The 21,260-nt window shown below is 34.1% G+C and overlaps 1 protein-coding gene across 1 annotated transcript in view; it reads left to right on the top strand.

The window, feature by feature from the left end:
• Positions 1-282: 282 nt before the first annotated feature.
• The window catches only part of LOC120350906 (eIF-2-alpha kinase GCN2-like), a gene marked incomplete at both ends in the record, with an annotated part of 35,166 nt that continues 14,188 nt past the window's right edge, over positions 283-21,260 (top strand). Inside the window, 6 exon segments of the mRNA XM_039426188.1 lie at positions 283-480; positions 3,854-4,040; positions 7,208-7,374; positions 10,544-10,718; positions 12,356-12,746; positions 19,926-20,104. Coding sequence (XP_039282122.1) covers positions 283-480; positions 3,854-4,040; positions 7,208-7,374; positions 10,544-10,718; positions 12,356-12,746; positions 19,926-20,104 — 1,297 coding nt within the window.

The raw sequence follows: 21,260 nt of genomic DNA, 5'->3' as shown, positions 1-21,260 counted from the left end.
GCCCATTGACGGCTTAAATTATATATTCAGGCGGTGGGACCTTCCCGCAAGGGACTCCCCACCAACAAAAGCCATACGAATTTACTTTTTTACTTTTTTTATATGGATCAATATTCGGGGGAGGAACAGTTTGGCTGTGCTGTTTGGTCGTTTCCAACTATTTTAATTAATAGTTGTGTATCTTTAAGAATAATAAGATATTTTATTGTAACTAACTATTGTATGTAATTTTAATTTATATGTTTTCTGTAATAAATTAATTTATAAATTGATTTGTTTAAGGAACGCCATCGATGAAGGCCTCTATTTGGAGGAACCACGAGTCTGGCGCCTCTTGCGAGAAATAGTTGAAGGCCTGAGTCACATTCATGGCCAGGGCATAATTCACCGTGACTTGAAGCCGGTCAATATTTTCATCGACTGCGATGATCATGTCAAAATCGGTGATTTCGGTTTAGCTACTTCGAATATTCTCCACAGGTAAGTCATTATAGCCCAGTTTCTAAAACATTTACTAGTAGTTCTGTGAACAGTAGACCTCGCGCTCATTGACCTGTTGTAATGTTTTCTCAAAAAATAATCAATTTAAAATAGCTAAAAAAAAACCTAAATAAACATAGAGCTTTCTGTACTATCGTACAGTGACTTTTCGTCCAGGAATGTGAGTGTGAGCGCTGTGATCCGGTCTGGCTGCAACTGTCTACAACGTTGATGGAAAGATACATTTTCAAAATGTTCGATGTTTTTGAACGGGTAGTAATATAGTCAACTGTCTACTAACGTTGATGGAAAGATACATTTTCTAGATGTTCGATGTTTCTGAACGGGCATTATTATAGTCCAATAGACAGCTGATTTATGATGAATAATTCTAAAGTCTGATTTTTACGGTAATATTGGCGTTCAAAGGATTCTCCTTTTCTTTTTGTATTATCCTTAAAATGCAAAATTTCAAAAAACCGTATGTATACGTCGACGCGAAATTCAAAAAGGAACATACCTATAAAATTTCATGAAAATCTATTACTGCGTTTCGCTGTAAATGCGGAACATAAAAACATAAAGAGAAATGCAAAACCATCGACTTGAATCTTAGACCTCACTTCGCTCGGTCAATTAAATACCGGGTGCGGCAGCAAAACTTCCTTCTTCAAAGTGAACGCTATTCAGTCAGCTGATGTCGTAGTAGAGCAAATTTGGTCTCGTTAGAAAGGTCAGATCTTAGTCCATAGTCTTCTTCCCGACATGTTTATCCGTCATTATGCATTGAAACTTTAGACCATTTATAGAATAGACACGCTGGGAAGCCTAGCCTCTGAAGCCAACATCTAACTGCCAAATCCGCCCACCTTGACGTCACAACCAAGCTAACAACAATGCATTGAATAACAACAATGTAAGTTAAACACCACAAACACCTACACAACAAACTTTTGTGACGTCAAGGTGGGCGGATTTGGCAGTTAGATGTTGGCTTCATCAACTTTCAGTATGTACAATGGGCCGTGTCTAATCTATAACTGGTCTAAGATTGAAACAATGAGAAGCGTCAATTTGCCGTTGGGACTTATTTTTCGTGCGGATGTTCTGTGATCACAACCCAGCGCGCATTTCGAAATCGCTTTAATTTTACCCCTTTGGATACTGTCCCGGACCGGAAATCAGTCGGACAAACTGCAAGTAAGTGCGACAAGACGAAGAACTTAAGTCCCTCGGTCCATCAGGTCACCTGAGAACATTGAGGCAGTAAGAGTTTCAATGCTGCGATCACCAAATCGTTCTGTGCGCAAACATGCGTCTGCTCTTGGACTTTCCGATCGTTCTGTGAGACGGTGCTATCCCACTCTACTCTACTAAAAACTAGTACTCTATCATGAACGTTTTCATTGGGAGAGTTCACAGGATAGTTAGTACTTGTCCAGGGAATCCTACCACTAACTCTACTAATGAAAACCAGGCTTATGAGAGTCGCCCCCCTACCGCTTGTCTTATGATGTGTTGAAAAATGGACCTCGTTCAATAATATTGAATGTATAGGAACCGTTCAAATTTTCATTTAAAATCTTTAAAAACTTGTTGAATGTTCACATTTATCAATAGAAACTGCTTTATTAATCATATTTATTTATTACAATGAGTACAATCAGTTTGATTTATTTATTGATTACAATGAGTCTGGTGTGATGAACGCAAGACAACTCTACTCCCTAGAAATTATTTGCAGACTACACAAAAACCCAGAAAGCTTTCAAAACAGAAACCATTGTCACAACACAAGAAATAGAAGCCTTCTTATCAAGAACGTGGCTAGGAAGACAACATACCAACGACACTTCAACCACCTAGCACCAAAACTCCACAATTTACTTCCTGTACACATCAAGATAATAGAAAACTCAAGAAAATTTAAATCCGCCGTTAAAAACTGTATAACAACAACTGGAAGACATAATATAGAAAAAATAATTTCGAACAATATGTGAGCTGTCTCACCAAATGTATTTGCACCCCACTCTAAATTAATGTATTACTACCACACCTGCTCTAGAACATGGGTTTCCCATAGTTAGTGTGATGGACGCAAGACAACTCTACCCTAAGGAGGTTAATTTCCGAAAAAATGCAATTTATTTATATTTGTAGTAAAATCATATATTGTATTTTTACTTTCCTTGCCCTACTACCAAGGAAAGTATGCTTTCCAAAAAAAATTAAGGTACCCTAATTTCAAGTTTTCTATACGTTTCAATGTCCCCTGAGTCCAAAAACATGATTTTTTGGTGTTGGTGTGTGTGTGTGTGTGTGTGTGTGTATGTGTGTATGTCTGTGAACACGATAACTCCATTCCTAATCAACAATTGACTTGAAATTTTAAACTTAGGTCCTTATACCATGAGGATCTGACAATAAGAAATTCAATAAAATTGAATTCAAAATGGCGGAAAAAATGGCGGATAATTACTAAAAAACCATGTTTTCACGGTTTTCTCGAAAACGGCTCTATCGAGTTTCTTCAAATTTATACCATGGATAGCTATTTATAAGCCCTATCAACTGACATGAGTCTCATTTCTGGGAAAATTGCTGGAGCTCCGTAATATTCTTTTGAAAAATGGCGGATAATCACTAAAAAACCATGTTATTCACGGGTTTCTCGAAAACGGCTCTAACGATTTTCTTTAAATTCATACCATGGATAGCTATTTATAAGCCCTATCAACTGACATGAGTCCCATTTTTGAGAAAATTGCAGGAGCTCCGTAATATACTTGAGAAAAATGGCGGATAATTACTAAAAAAAAACATGTTTTTCACGATTTTCTCAAATTCATACTCTGTATAGTTATTTATCAGCTCTATTAACTGGCACGAGTCTCCTCCCTGGGAAACTAATGGGGGGTCCACCCCATCCTGGAGAAATGGACTTTGTAACCTCCTTCTCGTGCATGAGGTAGGTAGGTAGAGCAGTTCATAAAAGAACACATAGTCGAGATATTTCATCAGTAGAACAGCTGTTTTGACGACTTTAAAAAATGACGACTAAAAAAATCATCGATTTCACAATTTACACAAAGGAAAAAGTACTCTGAAACAATTATATAGAACACATACAAAAGTCTGATCGTAGTTTCAAATATGAGCAAGGAAAGTTGTGTGAGTGTACCACACCAGATTTTTGAATATTAGACTATGTACATTTTATTGATTAGATTGCTTATTTGTATATTAATGGAAATAAAATGTATTATTGTTATTATACATTGAGGAAAGGATCAGTCCAAAAAAAAGTTTTAAAAGTCACATCTTGAATTGATGAAAAGGACCTCACAATGGTAAATTTTGTTCTCTACAGTGCCTTGAAGCCAGGTGGCGAGCAAGGTGGCCTCCTGGTGGGCCTTGCTACAAAATCGCCGGCCGTAAGTTCTTCAGCGCATGCGCAGATGGGCACAGCTCTGACGTCACACACGGGACAAGTGGGCACTGCGCTTTATGTGGCTCCCGAACTCAACACGTTTGGAGTCAAGGCGTCCTATGATCAGGTATGAGAACTTGCATACTCCCATAATTATTTTCCAATCAATTGTGATTGATTTAATTGAATTTAATAGTTATTTGTATATCTAGAGTGAAAAGTACGACTTTTTCTCCCTGTGGGAAAAAGTTTGAAGCCCGAGGCGAAGCCGAGGGCAGCAATTTTCCTGAGGGAGAAAAAGTATTTTTCGCTCGTGATGTACACAACATTTTTCCTCCATCTACATTTTTTTATAGAAACTGCAAATAAAATCATTCTAATAACTTACGTATTGGTGACAATGATTCCTAAAAACATAACCTAAATCAAAAACCTGAAAACCGGTCGTCTGATTGGCACTGCCGATTGCGCTATCTATCGGCAAAAGTTGTAACAATTATATCAGCTGAGCAGCTACCAAAATGGCTGACTCCAGATCACGCGGTTCAGATTTGAATTGCAGATCAAAAATATTTGTTGGCTGGTATTTTGAATAGAATAAAATATTTTAAAAATTGTATAAATTTTTATCGTCTACTGATATTAAGAATATAATAGTTATCATACAAACTATATTTCATGTGTTAATCAAATTTCTGGTTGTGGTATTGAATTCAGTTGACTCAATGACAGACACCTCTATTATGCTTTCTCATCTGAGCTTAGACCTTCTAACCTATTACAATGTAAGTTTCAAAATAGAGATGCTCCCCATGTTATTTAAATGGAGTCACTTTTACTCCCTAGGGGTTTTTCTGTTTTTTACTACCGAGAGCGAAAAAGTGACACTTTAGTATTAGGTTTCAGGGAGTAAAGTAAGTACTTTAGACAGTAGGTGGAGGAAAAAATGATTTTTGTGTGTTTTGAATTGTTAATTGAGTGTGCAATTAAAGCATGTTTAAAGAATGCTGGTAGTGAGTTCGTAAACACTCTGTATAATGAACATAACATACATAAACATATGATAATTATTGTAACACCCAATTTTTTGAGATCGTACAATAAATAAATGAGAGAGGCTAATGTAATTTAACTACAAGCGGTAGATGTAGGGGCAGGGCCGGCCGGCTGGTTGCCGAACCGTGTGTTCATCTCCATATGTACAATGCCCTCCTACCTGCCGGACGGTGAAACAGCCGTAGAACCGGCGAAAAAGCCGGCCGGTGAAGTAGAGAATAGCCGGCTGATTTTCTCGCCGGGTCCGGTTTTTCGCCGGCCAGCTGAAGTGTGTCCTTCTCCATGCCTTCCTGTGTATTTTGCACTTCGCCCGGCAAAAAAACCGTTCGTGTGTCCCCGGTCTCAAGTGGCACATAACCTAGCTACATTTGGACTGTTGTAAAAATTAGAATTGGAACCGTTTTGGGCGTACAAGCCTGTGGTACTTTTCTGTAAGTTGTGTAGTTCTGAATGATTAAATAAATAAGTAATTCATGGTTATACAGAGTGTTTCAAAAGTCACTTTACATCATTCATAAAAATGTAATGAAACAAGGTTGAGAGTTGATTTTGGTGTTGTTTTAGAGGAAAACACTTCAAGTTTTTATTAGAATAGTGCCAAATTGCGTTATAACATGAGCTAGCGATAATTGAATAATATTGATAATAGGACTCAAAATTGTGCAAAAATCATGAAGTTTTAAACATAACCTATTTTTGGACAATTTCTATCTAAATTTGGGAAAGGAACAGTTTTGGGCTTTAAGCCTGTTGAACCTTTCCCAATCATCCGTGATTGAGAATGATATTGTATCTATCAATGTATAAATAAATAAATAATAGCATTAGAATTTTGATTTTAGTAATTCTTAACGATATTTGTTATCGAAAACTGGTTTAATTATTTAAGCTAAACAATTTTAACTCCATTGAGTAGATTATTAATTTACTCACTCCAATTCTCAAAGTGTAAGTTAGTCATGGATTGTAATAGTAGGCCCCAACTTAGGCTAGGCGCACACCAGTTAGTCAAGACAGACATAATCAGACACGTTAGTCACAATTCTCACATTGTTGCTTATGAAGACATGTCTAATTGCAATGACTAATCAAATTCAAATTCAATTTTATCAAGCCAAAACACTTTACAACTGGCCATATCAACAGGTATTGAAAAATACATGAAATAATAAATAGATAAAAGAAGCTTACAAAATATTGCACTTCGCATAAATTATAACATTTTCTACACTTTACATACAAAAAATAAGTGCAATTTTACAGTTGAACAAATTAAACTCCCTATCATTAAAAACTCTTCAACACTATAATATGCCTTGTCAACCAGAATGCATACAAATCTCTCTTAAAATTAGCCTACTTGGCTTAGACAAATTTTTAGGCAGCTTGCTGAAAAGTTGGAAGCCATAAACAATCGGACTCTTATCTGAAAATTTAACCTATGATGTTCAATGAATGGATTTCTACTACCACGTGTAAAATATTTATGAACATCTGAATTCTGTTTTAAGGTACCAATTCTATCTGCTGTGAAAAGTAGGACGCGATAGATATAAATGGATGGTAGAGTGAGCAGCCTAAGATCTCTAAAAGTGCTTCTGCATGGATGATTATTTTCTAAATTTGCTAAAAATCTTACTGCACGCTTTTGCGAACAAATAATCTCTGAATGGTTTTTATACTTGTTTATACTTTTATACACAATACACCAGATGAGTATTAATAAGCGAGAAGTAAACACTTTTAGCTATACTACTGTTTACAAGTCTTGCAATATATCTTAATACAAAAATGCCTTTGCTCATTTTATTAGCCACCTTATCAACATGCTCGTTCCAGTGTGAGTTTCGTTATAAGCAGCTATGTGAAGTATTGTGACTAATCATGTCTGACCATGTCTTGTCTTGTCTTGTCTTGACTAACTGGTGTGCGCCTAGCCTTACAGTTTAGACCCGATTATTCCAGTTGCAATTATTTCTTTATTCAAATTCAAATTTATTTTGTCAAATTTAAAACAATAAAATGTAGATTATGAATCATAAAAATAATAGACAAGCAAGAAATACATAAGATTCCAATAACACATAAACTCTTAAATTAAAAATAATTTGTTTTCTATCTGTCGAAGCCAGCGAAACCTAGGTTTGTTCATTTAGCTATACTCACAATAAGTACATCATTGAAATAATGATCAATTATAATCAATTTAAGCTTAATATAGTATTGTATTTTTCACAGAAAGTGGATATCTACAGTCTTGGAGTGATTTTCTTCGAGATGTGCTATCATCCAGTTAGCACAGCTATGGAGAGATTGAAAATACTCACTGATCTGAGACAGCCGGACTGTATTTTCCCGTCAGATTTCTTGGAAGATAAAAAGCCTGAGCAAGCTCATGTAGTCAGGTACGGCTTTTATTGTTCTCATTATTTTAATAGTGTTCTTATCAAATCAACTAATGTGATTCAGCCTTCACCATTATACCAACTCTTGATTGATAATTATTATAAAATTAAAATCCAAATTAAATGCTGTAAATCACCCCGAAGACTTCTGCTACTGCAAATTTTGACAACAGGGTAAACAGCTATGATTGCTCTAAAGACTTGGGACTGTGAGTATGTCTTAAGAATAATGGTCTACAGGAGAAGCGTCGAGGCTTCTTAAACATGATTGAAATAATACCGTTTCATTGTTGTCACATCCACATATACTAGATTTGTTCACATGACTGCAGTTTCGTGTTGAAATGAACACATCTTCAGCTGCACTCTTGTACTGAACTGTACTCTCAACTTGCCATAGAATCACAATCAAGTAGACAAAATCATAGAGAAACAATAGCATTAGAAGATATCCCATGGCATTTATCCCAGGGCGTTTATGTCGCAACTTTTACTGTTATCTCAAGCCGATAGTCCACGTAGTTCTTTCCCGTGAAGCTGTGTGTCGCTGGTAGTCTCTCATATTGTGCCTTTCACAAACTCTCACCCGGCTAAAACAGTAAAAATCGACTATAATCGGCTTGGGATAACAGTAAAAGTTGCGACATAAACGCCCTATACCATGGGATATCTACTTACGCTATTGTTTCTCTATGACAAAATGCAGTGGAGTATGAATAAATGCATGAACATATCAGTGCTCAATCATAATATTAATGGAATAATAATGTAAAATATTTTGCAAAATGTCAAATGTTAATACAAGTATGGTCTATTAATTTTGGCTCGACTAGCATAAGATAAAACTTGTCTTTTACAGTACAGCCATAGAGAAAAAAATAGCATAAGAAGATATCTCATGGTATAGGGCGTTTATGTTCCAAATTCCACTGTTAACTCAAGCCGATAGTCCTAGTAGTTATTTTTCGTGAAGCTATGTGAGGCTGGTAGTCTCTCATACTGTGACGTTCTCACACTTTCACCCAGTAATAATAGACAGTAGTCGACAGTAATCGGCTTGAATTAACAAAAAACTGCCTAAAATTTGGAAAAAAACTACCTTTATCATGGGATATTTTTTATAATCTGTATGGGACAGCTAAAGATGTGTTGGTTTCAACACGAAACGGCATTCCTATGAACAAATTTATAAATAAGGATGTGACAAAGTTTGAACTGTGTTTTACAACTATGGAGAAATCCCACAATATTAATTCCTATAGTGTGGTCCACGTTATAATGGCAGTGGAGAAAGATAGAAGAACAACGTTGCCGAACCTCTGTCTTGTCAATGCCTTCTATAGACGGTAGCTGATACAGGTTTATTGATGTAATATTAATTGTTCATTCTCGTTTAAAATAATCAATTATATTTTATCAAGCAAGAAATTATATTTTTCAATTATTTTATGATGGATTTTTATAACTAAGATGAAATATTTTGTTAATTAATTATTAATTCTACATTGTTAAAAGACGATCTGGCAACAGAGAAAAGTGAGAAAGAGTTAGCGCTATCTACTGTTTTGAATGATAGACAAGGATAGCAATACCATTGCTAATCAAACACTGCCATTATAACGTGGACCTCACTATATATAACAGGTTTTATCATTTTTAAACATGACTACTTCTATTCGATGCGGCAATTTCCAATAGAATTAAATTCCATATTTTTTATAGACCTATTGTATTGTATTTTAGATATTTTGTACTTTTTATGTTTAATTGCTTGTTTGTATTTTTTTTTGTGTAGTTGAGAAGTTGATATTTTGGTAATTATTAATATTGAATGAAAAATACTAAGAAATTGTCAAAAAACACAGATTTATTGATACTTAGAAAGACCGGTTCAATCTCTGAGAGATTATAATAACCGGTCTTTCTAAGTATCAATAAATCTGCAGTTTTTTGATAATGTCTTAGTCTTTTTCATTTAATATTGTCTTGAAAATTTATTACTTTCCTTGCCCTATTACCATAGGTAAGGAAAGTATTGCTTTCCGAAAAAAATTAAGGTACCCCAATTTCTAATTTCTATACGTTTCAAGTCCCCTGAGTCCAAAAAAGTGGTTTTTGGGTATTGGTCTGTATGTATGTGTGTGTGTGTGTGTGTGTGTGTGTGTTGTGGTGTGTGTGTGTGTGTGGTGTGTGTATATGAGTGTATGTGCGTCTGTGTACACGATATCTCATCTCCCAATCACGGAATGACTTGAAATTGGAACTTAAGGTCCTTACACTATAAGTATCCGACACGAACAATTTCGATCAAATGCAATTCAAGATGGCGGCTAAAATGGCAAAATGTTGTCAAAAACAGGGTTTTTCGTGATTTTCTCGGAAACGGCTCCAACGATTTTGATTAAAGTTATACCTGATATAGTCATCGATAAGCTCTATCAACTGCCACAAGTCCCATATCTGTAAAAATTTCAGGAGCTCCGCCCCATCTATGCAAAGTTTGATTTTAGATTTCCAAATTTCAGGTCTCAGATATAATTTAAACAAAAAAATTCTAGTGGAAACGATTGAGCATGGACATCTCTTCAATTAATGTCCAGTAACATTTTCACCTAAAATTGAAAATAAGCTTGAAATTTGAGAAAATGTAATTATTAAATTATTACCAAACTGTTGGCAACTGTTGATTCTATTAAATCATTCACTATGAAGAGATAGCAGATCTCGTGTGTATCCAGCGTTATTGACCTGTCACCAGCTGGCTCAGATCTTTGATTAGAGATGCGCGTTCACACTAGCGTCAGGTGATCAATTTTCATAACGGCAAGGGAAGTTGTGTGAGTGCGCCACACAGATTTTTTTGTGTAGTTGAGAAGTTGGTATTTTGGTAATTATTCATATTGAATGAAAAATACTAAGAAATTGTCAAAAAACCACAGATTTATTGATACTCAGAAAGACCGGTTCAATCTCTGAGAGATTGACAATGGTGTAATAACCGAAACCGGTCTTTCTAAGTATCAATAAATCTGTGTTTTTTTTGACAATTTCTTAGTCTTTTTCATTCAATATTGTCTTGAAAATGTATTTATTGGTAGTCAGGTGCATTAAATATATTGATTCTGTATTGCCTTGGATATTTATTTGATTTAATTTGATCTGTGATCAGATGGCTGTTGAACCACGACGCATGTAGACGCCCGAGTTCACAGGAGTTGTTGCAGTCTCCGCTGATACCTCCACCCCAACTGGAGGACGCCCAGCTGCAGGAGATGGTCAGGCATACACTGTCGAATCCACAGAGCCGCGCATACAAGCATCTCATCGCTGCTTGCTTCAGTCAGGTGATTACTAAATCATCGGATTACTAATCCGAAATTAGTTTTATTCCAACTACTTTGGCCAACAGCTTTGGATCTTTCACCACTCACGCTCCGGCTGGCTAGGTGGTCTTGCCCTTATTCTATGCTATGAGACTTTTAATTCAATTCAATTCTTTATTGCCAGAATTAACAATGCAACAAATCAAGGTTAATAAATCTACACTTATTACAGAAAATAAAATGAAATTGACTACCAAGAACTAAAAACTAAAAATTTTTTCAGGCACCACCAGCAAAAAGAAAAGTCTTTGAACGCTGGTGGGAGTCGCAAAAAGTCCGATTTAAAATAAAAACTGAAAACAAAATACAATTTACAATACAAAATCGAGTTGATTACAAGAAAAAAAATACTTCACTGAAAAACAAAAGAGTGATAACGAATTTTGAGAGAGAGAGAAAAAAAATTTCCAAAAGGAAAAACTAAAATATGACTACCATCCAGGTCTCAGGAATTAAAAAAAATAAAATAAAGATTGCTTTATAAAAAATATATATAAATATAGGCTATTATTACCACCATTCAGGTCCCAGGGAAAAGAAATACTTTTCCTTAAAACAATCCTCTATTCCCTTCAAATCTACTCTTTGATGAATATCAAATGGAATTATATTAATAAATCTAGAGCTCATATACATCAACTGTCTTCTTAGCATGCTTAACTAAGAATCTTGAACAACATACCTCAGCGAACTGCCTGGTCTCAAGTTGTAAAATGTTTTATCAATCCTACATAATTTATCATTATTTTTGACTATATATTTGAAATATATCTCTTGAAATAAAGTTGCCTTACTGTCAAAACTTTGAAATCAAAAAATATAGAGATCCACTTGGATACAGCCTAGATTTGTTTAATATTGTTTTTATTATGCACTTTTGAATTATGAATAAATCACTAATGTGGCTATCATAGGCCCCACCCAACGACTATACCATACTGTATTAACGATTGTACAAAAGCAAAATATATCATTTTAAGGTACTCTAGATTTAAGATTTTAAAGAATTTATAGGAAAGTATTTGAGTTTTTACAAATAAAGCTTAAGTGGGACCCAATTTGCACAGGATCACGATTCTTCAACCTTCTCCCGCTACATCTCAAAACTATTGAGAGCAAAAAATTATTTTCTCAGAATTAAAAAATACTAGATTGTAAGGCCATATTATGCAGTTCTGAATACACAGAGGAACATACTTTCCAGCACTTGCGAAAATAAACTATTAAGATTTGACAATTAGATTATTTATATTAAAAATAAATAAATATTTTTTCATTTATATCAAATTGATATTGAGATTAATAATAAAACTTGACAATTCTCCGGTCAATCGACTGTGGCGAAGAACTGAAACTGAACTGAATTGAACTAAAGCTACTTCTAAATAGTAGACGGACAAAAACGTTTGCTATTTGTTTTTCTCCTTGAATTGTTGTATTGAATCGCATTGTTTTTCTTGATTTGTCTTGTATTTTGTTTGTGAGAAATAAAATATATATTCATTTATTTACTATCCAATTTTTTTATGTATTGTTTTCTCTTGATTTTTTTTTGTATTGTGTTTGTGAGAAATGAAATCTATTTGTTTGTTGTTCAGGAACTATCGCCGGCGCAAGACGTGACCTTCGATATGTCGCCGAGTGTTCGCGGCGCGTCGCACGCGGCACAGATCGAGTTGGTCGCCGAGAATGTGCGCACTGTGCTCAAACAACATGGCGCCGTGCACCTGCCCATGCCTCTGTTGACACCGGCTGCATCACACGCGGCGACTGGAGTCGTGCGACTCATGTCGCGCTGGGGTGGCGTGCTGGCCGCGCCCTACGACCTGCGACAGGCGTTTGCGCGACACTTGGCGCAGAACGCGTTTGTCGCGCGACTCAAGCGGTATGCGATCGATCGCGTCTACAGGGAGAGACGGGTGCTCGGGTTTCATCCGAGGGAACTGTACGAGTGTGCCTTTGATATTGTCACGCCTTCTTCCGCGCCTGGTCAGTTTTATACAGTTTAAAGGTAAATCATTTTAAAGCAAGAAAATCCATACAGGAAAACATTTTTGTTCAATTCTATTTGGAACTCGCTCCTCACTCACAGGCATTTGCCCATACAGGCATTATGCCTCCTTCACATTTAATATCTATTTTGTAAAAGAAGAAGAGAATAAATCAATTTCAATGATCCAAGCGTTTTGGAGACAGGGAATGAATAGAATAGAATCTTTATTGCAGCAATATCTGAGGTCTTCAGATACAATACAAGAGTCAAATGATACAAAATACAAATATATTACATCAGTAAGTTACACTATCAGTACCCAATGATAATATGTAACCTGATTTTCAACTTATAACCGAATATTCCTAGCTAATGTATAAAAATCTTCAATCTTGTTTAAAGGGTTAACTGCTAAGAAACGTTTCATATGATTTTTAAAAGTTCCATTCTCCATATCTCTAAGATCTTCAGGAAGTGAATTAAACAATTTTATTGGTAAAAATAGAAATGTTTTTGTGTACTAGAATAGGTATACCGATAAGTAGTCAAATTACCCCTATTTCCAGTGTTATGGCTATGAACTACCCCCTGCTTCACAAACTGCTCCAAATTCTCCTTGACATAAATAAGGCTTTGTTGAACAAATATTGGAGGTAGAGTCAATATTCCTAGAAATTTAAAATGCTCATCACACTGTGCTCGCTTAGAAAGCCCACAAATCAGTCTGATAGCCTTTCTCTGTATTCTAAAAAGTCTACCATTGTAAGCTCTGGAACCCCAAAGTATGGTGCCATTTATGACAAATGAGAATTGATGTGAGCGCAATAAATCACCTTCAAAACATCCAAACTGACATAATATGACCTCAGTTTTCTAATTAAGAAGACTCCCTTATTCAGCTTGCTAGCAACAATGTCAATGTGCTGGGACCAACTAAGGCAAGTGTCAAGTGTGAAGCCCAGAAACTTTGCCTCTTTCTCCTCATTCATAGTCAGTCTTCTATTATAACTGATAGTCAAAGAATGTAGAATCTGACACGTTAAGGGGCTTATTGACAAGTAATGTTTTTAGACTCGAATTCAAAAGTGAATGAAACATATCCTACTTTTTGGATTTAGTATATCAGTCAAAACTCGGGGAAGAAACAGTTTTGGGCTGTGTCTGTTGGTCCTTCCCCAATCATGTTAATGATTTGTGTTTTGTCTATTATTGAATAAATATTAAGTGCAATATTTCTTGAGTTTTTAATTTATTGTGATACATTCTGTGATTCATTTAGAGTATAAAATCAACCTTCAAAATTCAAAATTTTAAATCATCATTCCTGGACCGAAAATCAAGTGACGAAGCAGTGTGAGATTACATAACCTTATCTTTTGGACAACATTAACATTTTATCAAAATTTTTGGAGAGAAATAGTACAGGCTCAGCCTAGTTTTTCCTCCAATGTCATAATTGTATTATGATTATAGTATTTTATACAATAAATGGAAAGTAAGTATGAGAAATAAAACACACTGAGCTTAATAGAAACTGGAGGTAACAGTGATTGTGGTAGCAATATTTTATTCATTTATTTATTCATTTACATCAACCTTGTGCAGCAATATTTTATTCATTACATCAACCTTGTGGTAGCAATATTTTATTCATTTACATCAACCTTGTGGCAGCAATATTTTATTCATTACATCAACCTTGTGGCAGCAATATTTTATTCATTTACATCAACTTGTGGTAGCAAATTTTATTCATTTACATCAACCTTGTGGCAGCATATTTTATTCATTTACATCAACTTGTGGCAGCAATATTTTATTTATTTACATCAACCTTGTGGTAGCAATATTTTATTCATTTACATCAACCTTGTGGCAGCAATATTTTATTCATTTACATCAACCTTGTGGTAGCAATATTTTATCATTTACATCAACCTTGTGGCAGCAATATTTTATTCATTTACATCACCTTGTGGTAGCAATATTTTATTCATTTACATCAACCTTGTGGTAGCAATATTTTATTCATTTACATCAACCTTGTGGTAGCAATATTTTATTCATTTACATCAACCTTGTGGCAGCAATATTTTATTCATTTACATCAACCTTGTGGTAGCAATATTTTATTCATTTACATCAACCTTGTGGTAGCATATTTTATTCATTTACATCAACTTGTGGTAGCAATATTTTATTCATTTACATCAACCTTGTGGCAGCAATATTTTATTCATTTACATCAACTTGTGGTAGCAATATTTTATTCATTTACATCACCTTGTGGCAGCAATATTTTATTCATTTACATCAACCTTGTGGTAGCAATATTTTATTCATTTACATCAACCTTGTGGTAGCAATATTTTATTCATTTACATCAACCTTGTGGTAGCAATATTTTATTCATTTACATCAACTTGTGGCAGCAATATTTTATTCATTTACATCAACCTTGTGGTAGCAATATTTTATCATTTACATCAACCTTGTGGTAGCAATATTTTATTTATTTACATCAACCTTGTGGTAGCAATATTTTATTCATTTACATCAACCTTGTGGCAGCAATATTTTATTCATTTACATCAACCTTGTGGCAGCAATATTTTATTCATTTACATCAACCTTGTGGCAGCAATATTTTATTCATTTACATCACCTTGTGGTAGCAATATTTTATTCATTACATCAACCTTGTGGTAGCAATATTTTATTCATTTACATCAACCTTGTGGCAGCAATATTTTATTCATTTACATCAACCTTGTGGCAGCAATATTTTATTCATTTACATCAACCTTGTGGCAGCAATATTTTATTCATTTACATCAACCTTGTGGCAGCAATATTTTACTTTTAGTAGAATTGATGGTAATGTTGTGAAATCTCTCCATAATAAGAAAACAAAGATATTGTCAAATTTCACTAAAAATTCTATTAAAAACTTTATAACATAACCATGGTTTCACGTAGAGGCCATTGAAATCCACAATTAGAAAAGGATAACTCAGTCACAAGCCTGAATGAACAAACCGAATTTGTAAATTGTAGAATATAAATTTATTGTGAATTTGTAAATTGTAGCATAAGTAGAATAGTTGAAAATCACCTATAAGTTAGATTTACAATTGCTTAACAATATCCTACAGTTTTAAATTTGAAGAGCTTCAACTTCAGTTCATCATCCCATTATAGTCAAGAATAATCTTTCACTGATTAGAAGATGATACAATAGTAGTAATTTTGTTCTTTCCATAACTAGTTTAAAATAATCATGTTTAAATTTTTCCAATAGTAATTATTAGCCCTGTATAGAGTACCGGGTGATTACAAATGAAATAGACAACTTCAATAGCCTGTACAAAATTAAACTGGTGTATTTCAACATAGTAGGTGATATAGGTTTGTAGGGAATTTCTTAAGTTTATGTTGGTAGAACTGTTGGTGGCTATTGTTGGCTGCTCCGTGTTTCAACAGCCAGTTTAGTTTAGCAATATGGCCGCTACTCAAGTGGAGAAAGCTTATTGTGTTCTTGAATTAGCCAAAACAAACTCTGTTACTGTTGTGCAGCGTCATTTCAGAACAAAATACGGTAAATACGGTAATATACAGTATTTTGTTCAAGTATAATGAGCACCAACACATTTCAACATCAATTTCATGAGACTTAATTTAGGTTTTGGCTGCAACCCAACTTTATATTATATTTCCAATATTTCTGCTCATTGTAGGTTAGTATGAATAGGCACACATAACTATTAGCCAAAAACTCGATAAAAGTTTAACAGATTAGAGTAGTCTTGATCAAACAAACATTGTTTGAGTTGTATACTTCCATTTTATTCTCAAGTTCCTAATTTTTGTAAGTAATGAGCTATTGTAGCCTATATGGCCATATTTTCCATCTTATTTCTCAAGTTTTTCTGATACATAATATAATATAACCATTATAGGACTGTTGTATTGAATTTGGGACATTGGAATTCAACTCATTGTTATCATTGAAATTGAGTTAAACTTTATTTTGCGGTAATTTTTAAAAGGTTTGAAATATAACCTTTCAAGTAAATTTTTCTCTCTTTAGATTGTCAAGCCAAATGCCAAAGACTTGATAGACAGTCTCCAAGTCATAGACAGAGTAACAGACCAGCTGTATTATAGAGTGGTCATAAAAAAAATCATCCCTTTTACTGAAAGAAAATTCAATTTTACCTAGAAAATAATCACAAAGGTATATATATTTTGATATTATAATATTCATTACTGTCACCAAAATTTAGAATTTAATTAGATTGAAAACCAAAAAGAATAAAAATATTGCACCAAACTGTAAACTGTAAAGTTTTCAAAACTTAAAAACATTGAATTATTTAGAAATATTTTGTCTGGTATTACTTGAAGAAAAAAGAAAACAGTATTTTTTGCTGGTTCATTTCAAATTCATCAAAACTGAAATCTGACATGAGTTGAAATAAAATGAAAATATCATTCAGTGCAGTTCTCTTCTATATTTTATTAGTGTATAACATGTTTCAACTTATGAGAACCATTTTCAAATAATGTGGCTTATAGAAATGGAATTCGGAAAATATAGACAGCTGACACGTTACATGCGGCAACGTTCCTCTTCAACGTGCCGTTTACATTCGCCGTGTAAATAGGTACTTGCCGCGGTCACATTGACATGTGATAACCGGCGGAATGTCTATTGATAGACAAGGATAGCTACACCAATGTTAATCAAATACTGCCACTATAACGTTGACTTCACTATAAGTAGAATCTTCTCTTTGAAGAACTGTCAATAATTGACAGTTCTCCTCATCACTTCTCTCTTCTCTTCTTTGCCTGCCTATTACATGGGAAACCATAGTTGGCTAGGTATCTTCCTCTCTTTTTTCTCTTCTCCAACACACCCAACCACAAAGCCCATGGTTTCTTTATATTTGTAGCATTTTATTGTATTTTATTTGTTTTGTAATTCTTTGTCATTTTGTTTTGTCTTGTTTTGTGTGTTTGATAAATTGAAATTGAAATTGAAATTATTTGTAATTTTTGTAATTCTTTGTCATTTTGTTTTGTCTTGTTTTGTGTGTTGACAAAGAATTACAAAACAAATAAAATACAATAAAATGCTACAAATATAAAGAAACCATGGGCTTTGTGGTTGGGTGTGTTGGAGAAGAGAAAAAAGAGAGGAAGATACCTAGCCAACTATGGTTTCCCATGTAATAGGCAGGCAAAGAAGAGAAGAGAGAAGTGATGAGGAAAAAAGGAAGGGAGAAATGGGGGAAGGAAGAAAAACAGAGGAATAGGTACGCAAAATAAAGGTAAGCGAGTCCACTGAAAAATGAAAAAAAAACTAATGAAAAAACAATGCTGGAGCAGAAATCTTGAGTCTTATTTATATCTAAATGGAAGAAGAAATTACTGTATGTCCAGTTTTTTATATCCAGTTTAATTTTTCCGCTGATCTTATTGTGAAAGTGATTTGGAATGAGGTTTATTATTTTAGTACCTATGTAAATTAACTGCCTCCTTATACATTCAATATTAGTGTTATAGGTTACATATTTGTTAGCAGTTGCCCTTAGATTATAATAATTAAGTGTAGAGTTCAATGTGAGAGGAAAATCGGATCTATATTTTATTAAGTATTCAATTACGGTTTTTATGTATAATTGACGTATAGTTATGACCTCAAAATCACTAAAACCCATATCCGTTGGATAGAACCTGGGTTTGTTTAATATAGTTTTAATTATCAGTCAATCTATGGATTTCTTGCTATCCTTTGATGAATGTATTATTGAAATAATTTATGAATTTCACTTTATTATTGAATTGATGGAAATTAGGCTACTGAGATGTTGCAATTACTCAGAGGCTAATGAATTGATAATATTATTATTAAACGATGTGGATGTCGATGTGAATCTCAGTGCTCTTGAACAAAAGATGTACAGATGTCAGAGCAAGGCAGAAGCCTGGTTTTGGGCAAACCGTCTATTTTTGAATACAACCAAGACCCAGAAGCTAGTGCTTGGTTTGAGACGGATCAGTGAGAGTGCAAAAAGTGCTAAGCTTCTTGGCATTACACTAGATTATAAACTCACATGGATACCTCATATAGAAAGTGTCTGCTCCAAACTTAGTAGGGTTATATACCTTCTTCGAAGGCTCAGGGATTGTTTACCCGCACACTATTTAAGAATGTGCTATTTCGCTTTTTTTCAGAGTGTCTTTATGTACGGATTGGTCTTGTGGGGTTGTGCCCCAGATGTGCAAAGAGTGTTCTTACTACAGAAAAAGGCTATAAGAATTATATCAGGTGCAGCGTATTTGGAGCATTGCAAGCCATTATTTATAAAAGAAAAAGTTATGACAGTTTACAGTATGGTAGCTTTCAAACTCCTAATTCAAGTAAAGAAGGATATAGGATCATATAGATGCAGAGTTGACATCCACAGCCATAATACACGAAATAAGACAAAAATAGATGTACCTTACACAAGACTGAAAAAAGTATTAACTAGTCCTAATCATGTATCCTTGAAACTTTTTAATATTCTGCCAGACTCAGCCAGAAACTTGCCTTTAACAGTATTCCGACAAAAACTTGAAAACCTTCTCTTACAGTTCCCACTATACTCGCTTTCTGATTTCCTCCAGCTGCCAGTAGAGAATCATTTTTTGGAAACCATACGTGATAGTACTCTGTAGTCTTTTATATTTTTATGTGTTTATATTTAAATGATGCATTATGTACGTTGGATTATTTTACTCTTGATATTATTGTTTTATTGACATATATGGAGGAAACCTTAAATAGAGGTTTCCAATAGCATTGTTTGTGTCCTGAATGGAATGAAACTTATATTCTATTATTCTGTTATTTTATTATGATGTATTTATAATGTATATTTTGACGTTTCCGATAGCATTGTTTGTATGCACTAAAGGAATAAAAATCATTCTTATTCTTATTCTTATTTTTAACGAAAATCCCAATTAAATGCTGTAATTCACCCCGAAGACATCTGCTACTGCAAATATTGACAACTAGCTGTTCACCCTTTTGTCAATATTTGCAGTATCAGAAGTTTTCTGGGTGAATTACAGAATTGAATTTGGATTTTCGTTAAAATTGAATTGCTTTTTGTTGTCAGCGACATTGGCGGCCGCCGAAGCGGAGTTGTTGTTTGCCGCTAGACAAATAGTGGGTACTAGATCCGGCAGTTGCTTCATAAGACTGAACCACATGTGCCTCGTCACAGCTGTGTTGCTCCACTGTGGCATCGACTACTCGAGTCATGAAAGAGTGTGTTCGCTCCTCGCCAAAACCAAGGTATCAGAAATGCACACAATGTTTCAGTTTTCTGTCTTTTGCCATCTTTTCCTGCAACTCCATTTGCTGTTTTAGAGTACTTCACAAAAACAAGAGTTCTGACAGCAATATATTACTTCAACTAGTGGGCCCCCCGAGCTGCAGAATTCGCTCAAAATGCCGTTATTCTATTTAAAGCAGTGAAAATCTATAGAAATAATTCAAGTTTCTTTGGGTTATCAATTGCATTCCTTAATATTCTAGCGGATGTGTATAAATAATGATAAATTACTAAATGAATAAATTATTTTCTTATGCACTTCCAATGCTATCCAGTTATATCCTCAAAAAGGTCAAAGAAATGAGTCAATTTCGTTGGCCAAAGAACTAAATTTTTATAATGGCGCAAAGGTATTTGACGTTTAGAATTTTAACATGAGTATAATTTGTGGATTTAAGTGAAATTTTTAATATTTTTTGTGATTGTGAAGGAAAATTTTTGTTTGGATTTGTATTTTGGAATTAATTAATTTGATAAATTTAAAATTATTGTAGTACATACATTTCTTGGTCTCAAAATAGTGTGTGAATTAAGTTATTATTTACATAACCTCTAGACTGTGTATTCCAAATTTAGTTTTAAAGCAGTTTGGGCGACTGCCTGTTGTTTTCACCTTAATTGTATCTATTGTCTATGAATAAATGAAATGAAAACGATATGAGTTGACAATTTGAAGTTCATTGATGGAAGCAATTGAAACTAATCGTTTAGAATTCTATTAATAAATGCAAAGGATATGAGTTGACAGTTTGAAGTTCATTGATGGAAGCAATTGAAACTAATCGTTTAGAATTCTATTAATAAATGCAAAGGATATGAGTTGACAGTTTGAAGTTCATTGATGGAAGCAATTGAAACTAATCGTTTAGAATTCTATTAATAAATGCAAAGGATATGAGTTGACAATTTGAAGTCATTGATGGAAGCAATGAAACTAATCGTTTAGAATTCTATTAATAAATGCAAAGGATATGAGTTGACAGTTGAAGTTCATTGATGGAAGCAATTGAAACTATCGTTTAGAATTCTATTAATAAATGCAAAGGATATGAGTTGACAGTTTGAAGTTCATTGATGGAAGCAATTGAAACTAATCGTTTAGAATTCTATTAATAA

The sequence above is a fragment of the Nilaparvata lugens genome, chromosome 4, assembly GCF_014356525.2.
Source record: "Nilaparvata lugens isolate BPH chromosome 4, ASM1435652v1, whole genome shotgun sequence".
Taxonomy (NCBI): Eukaryota; Metazoa; Arthropoda; class Insecta; order Hemiptera; family Delphacidae; genus Nilaparvata; species Nilaparvata lugens.
This window is presented reverse-complemented; position numbering and strand designations above follow the sequence as displayed.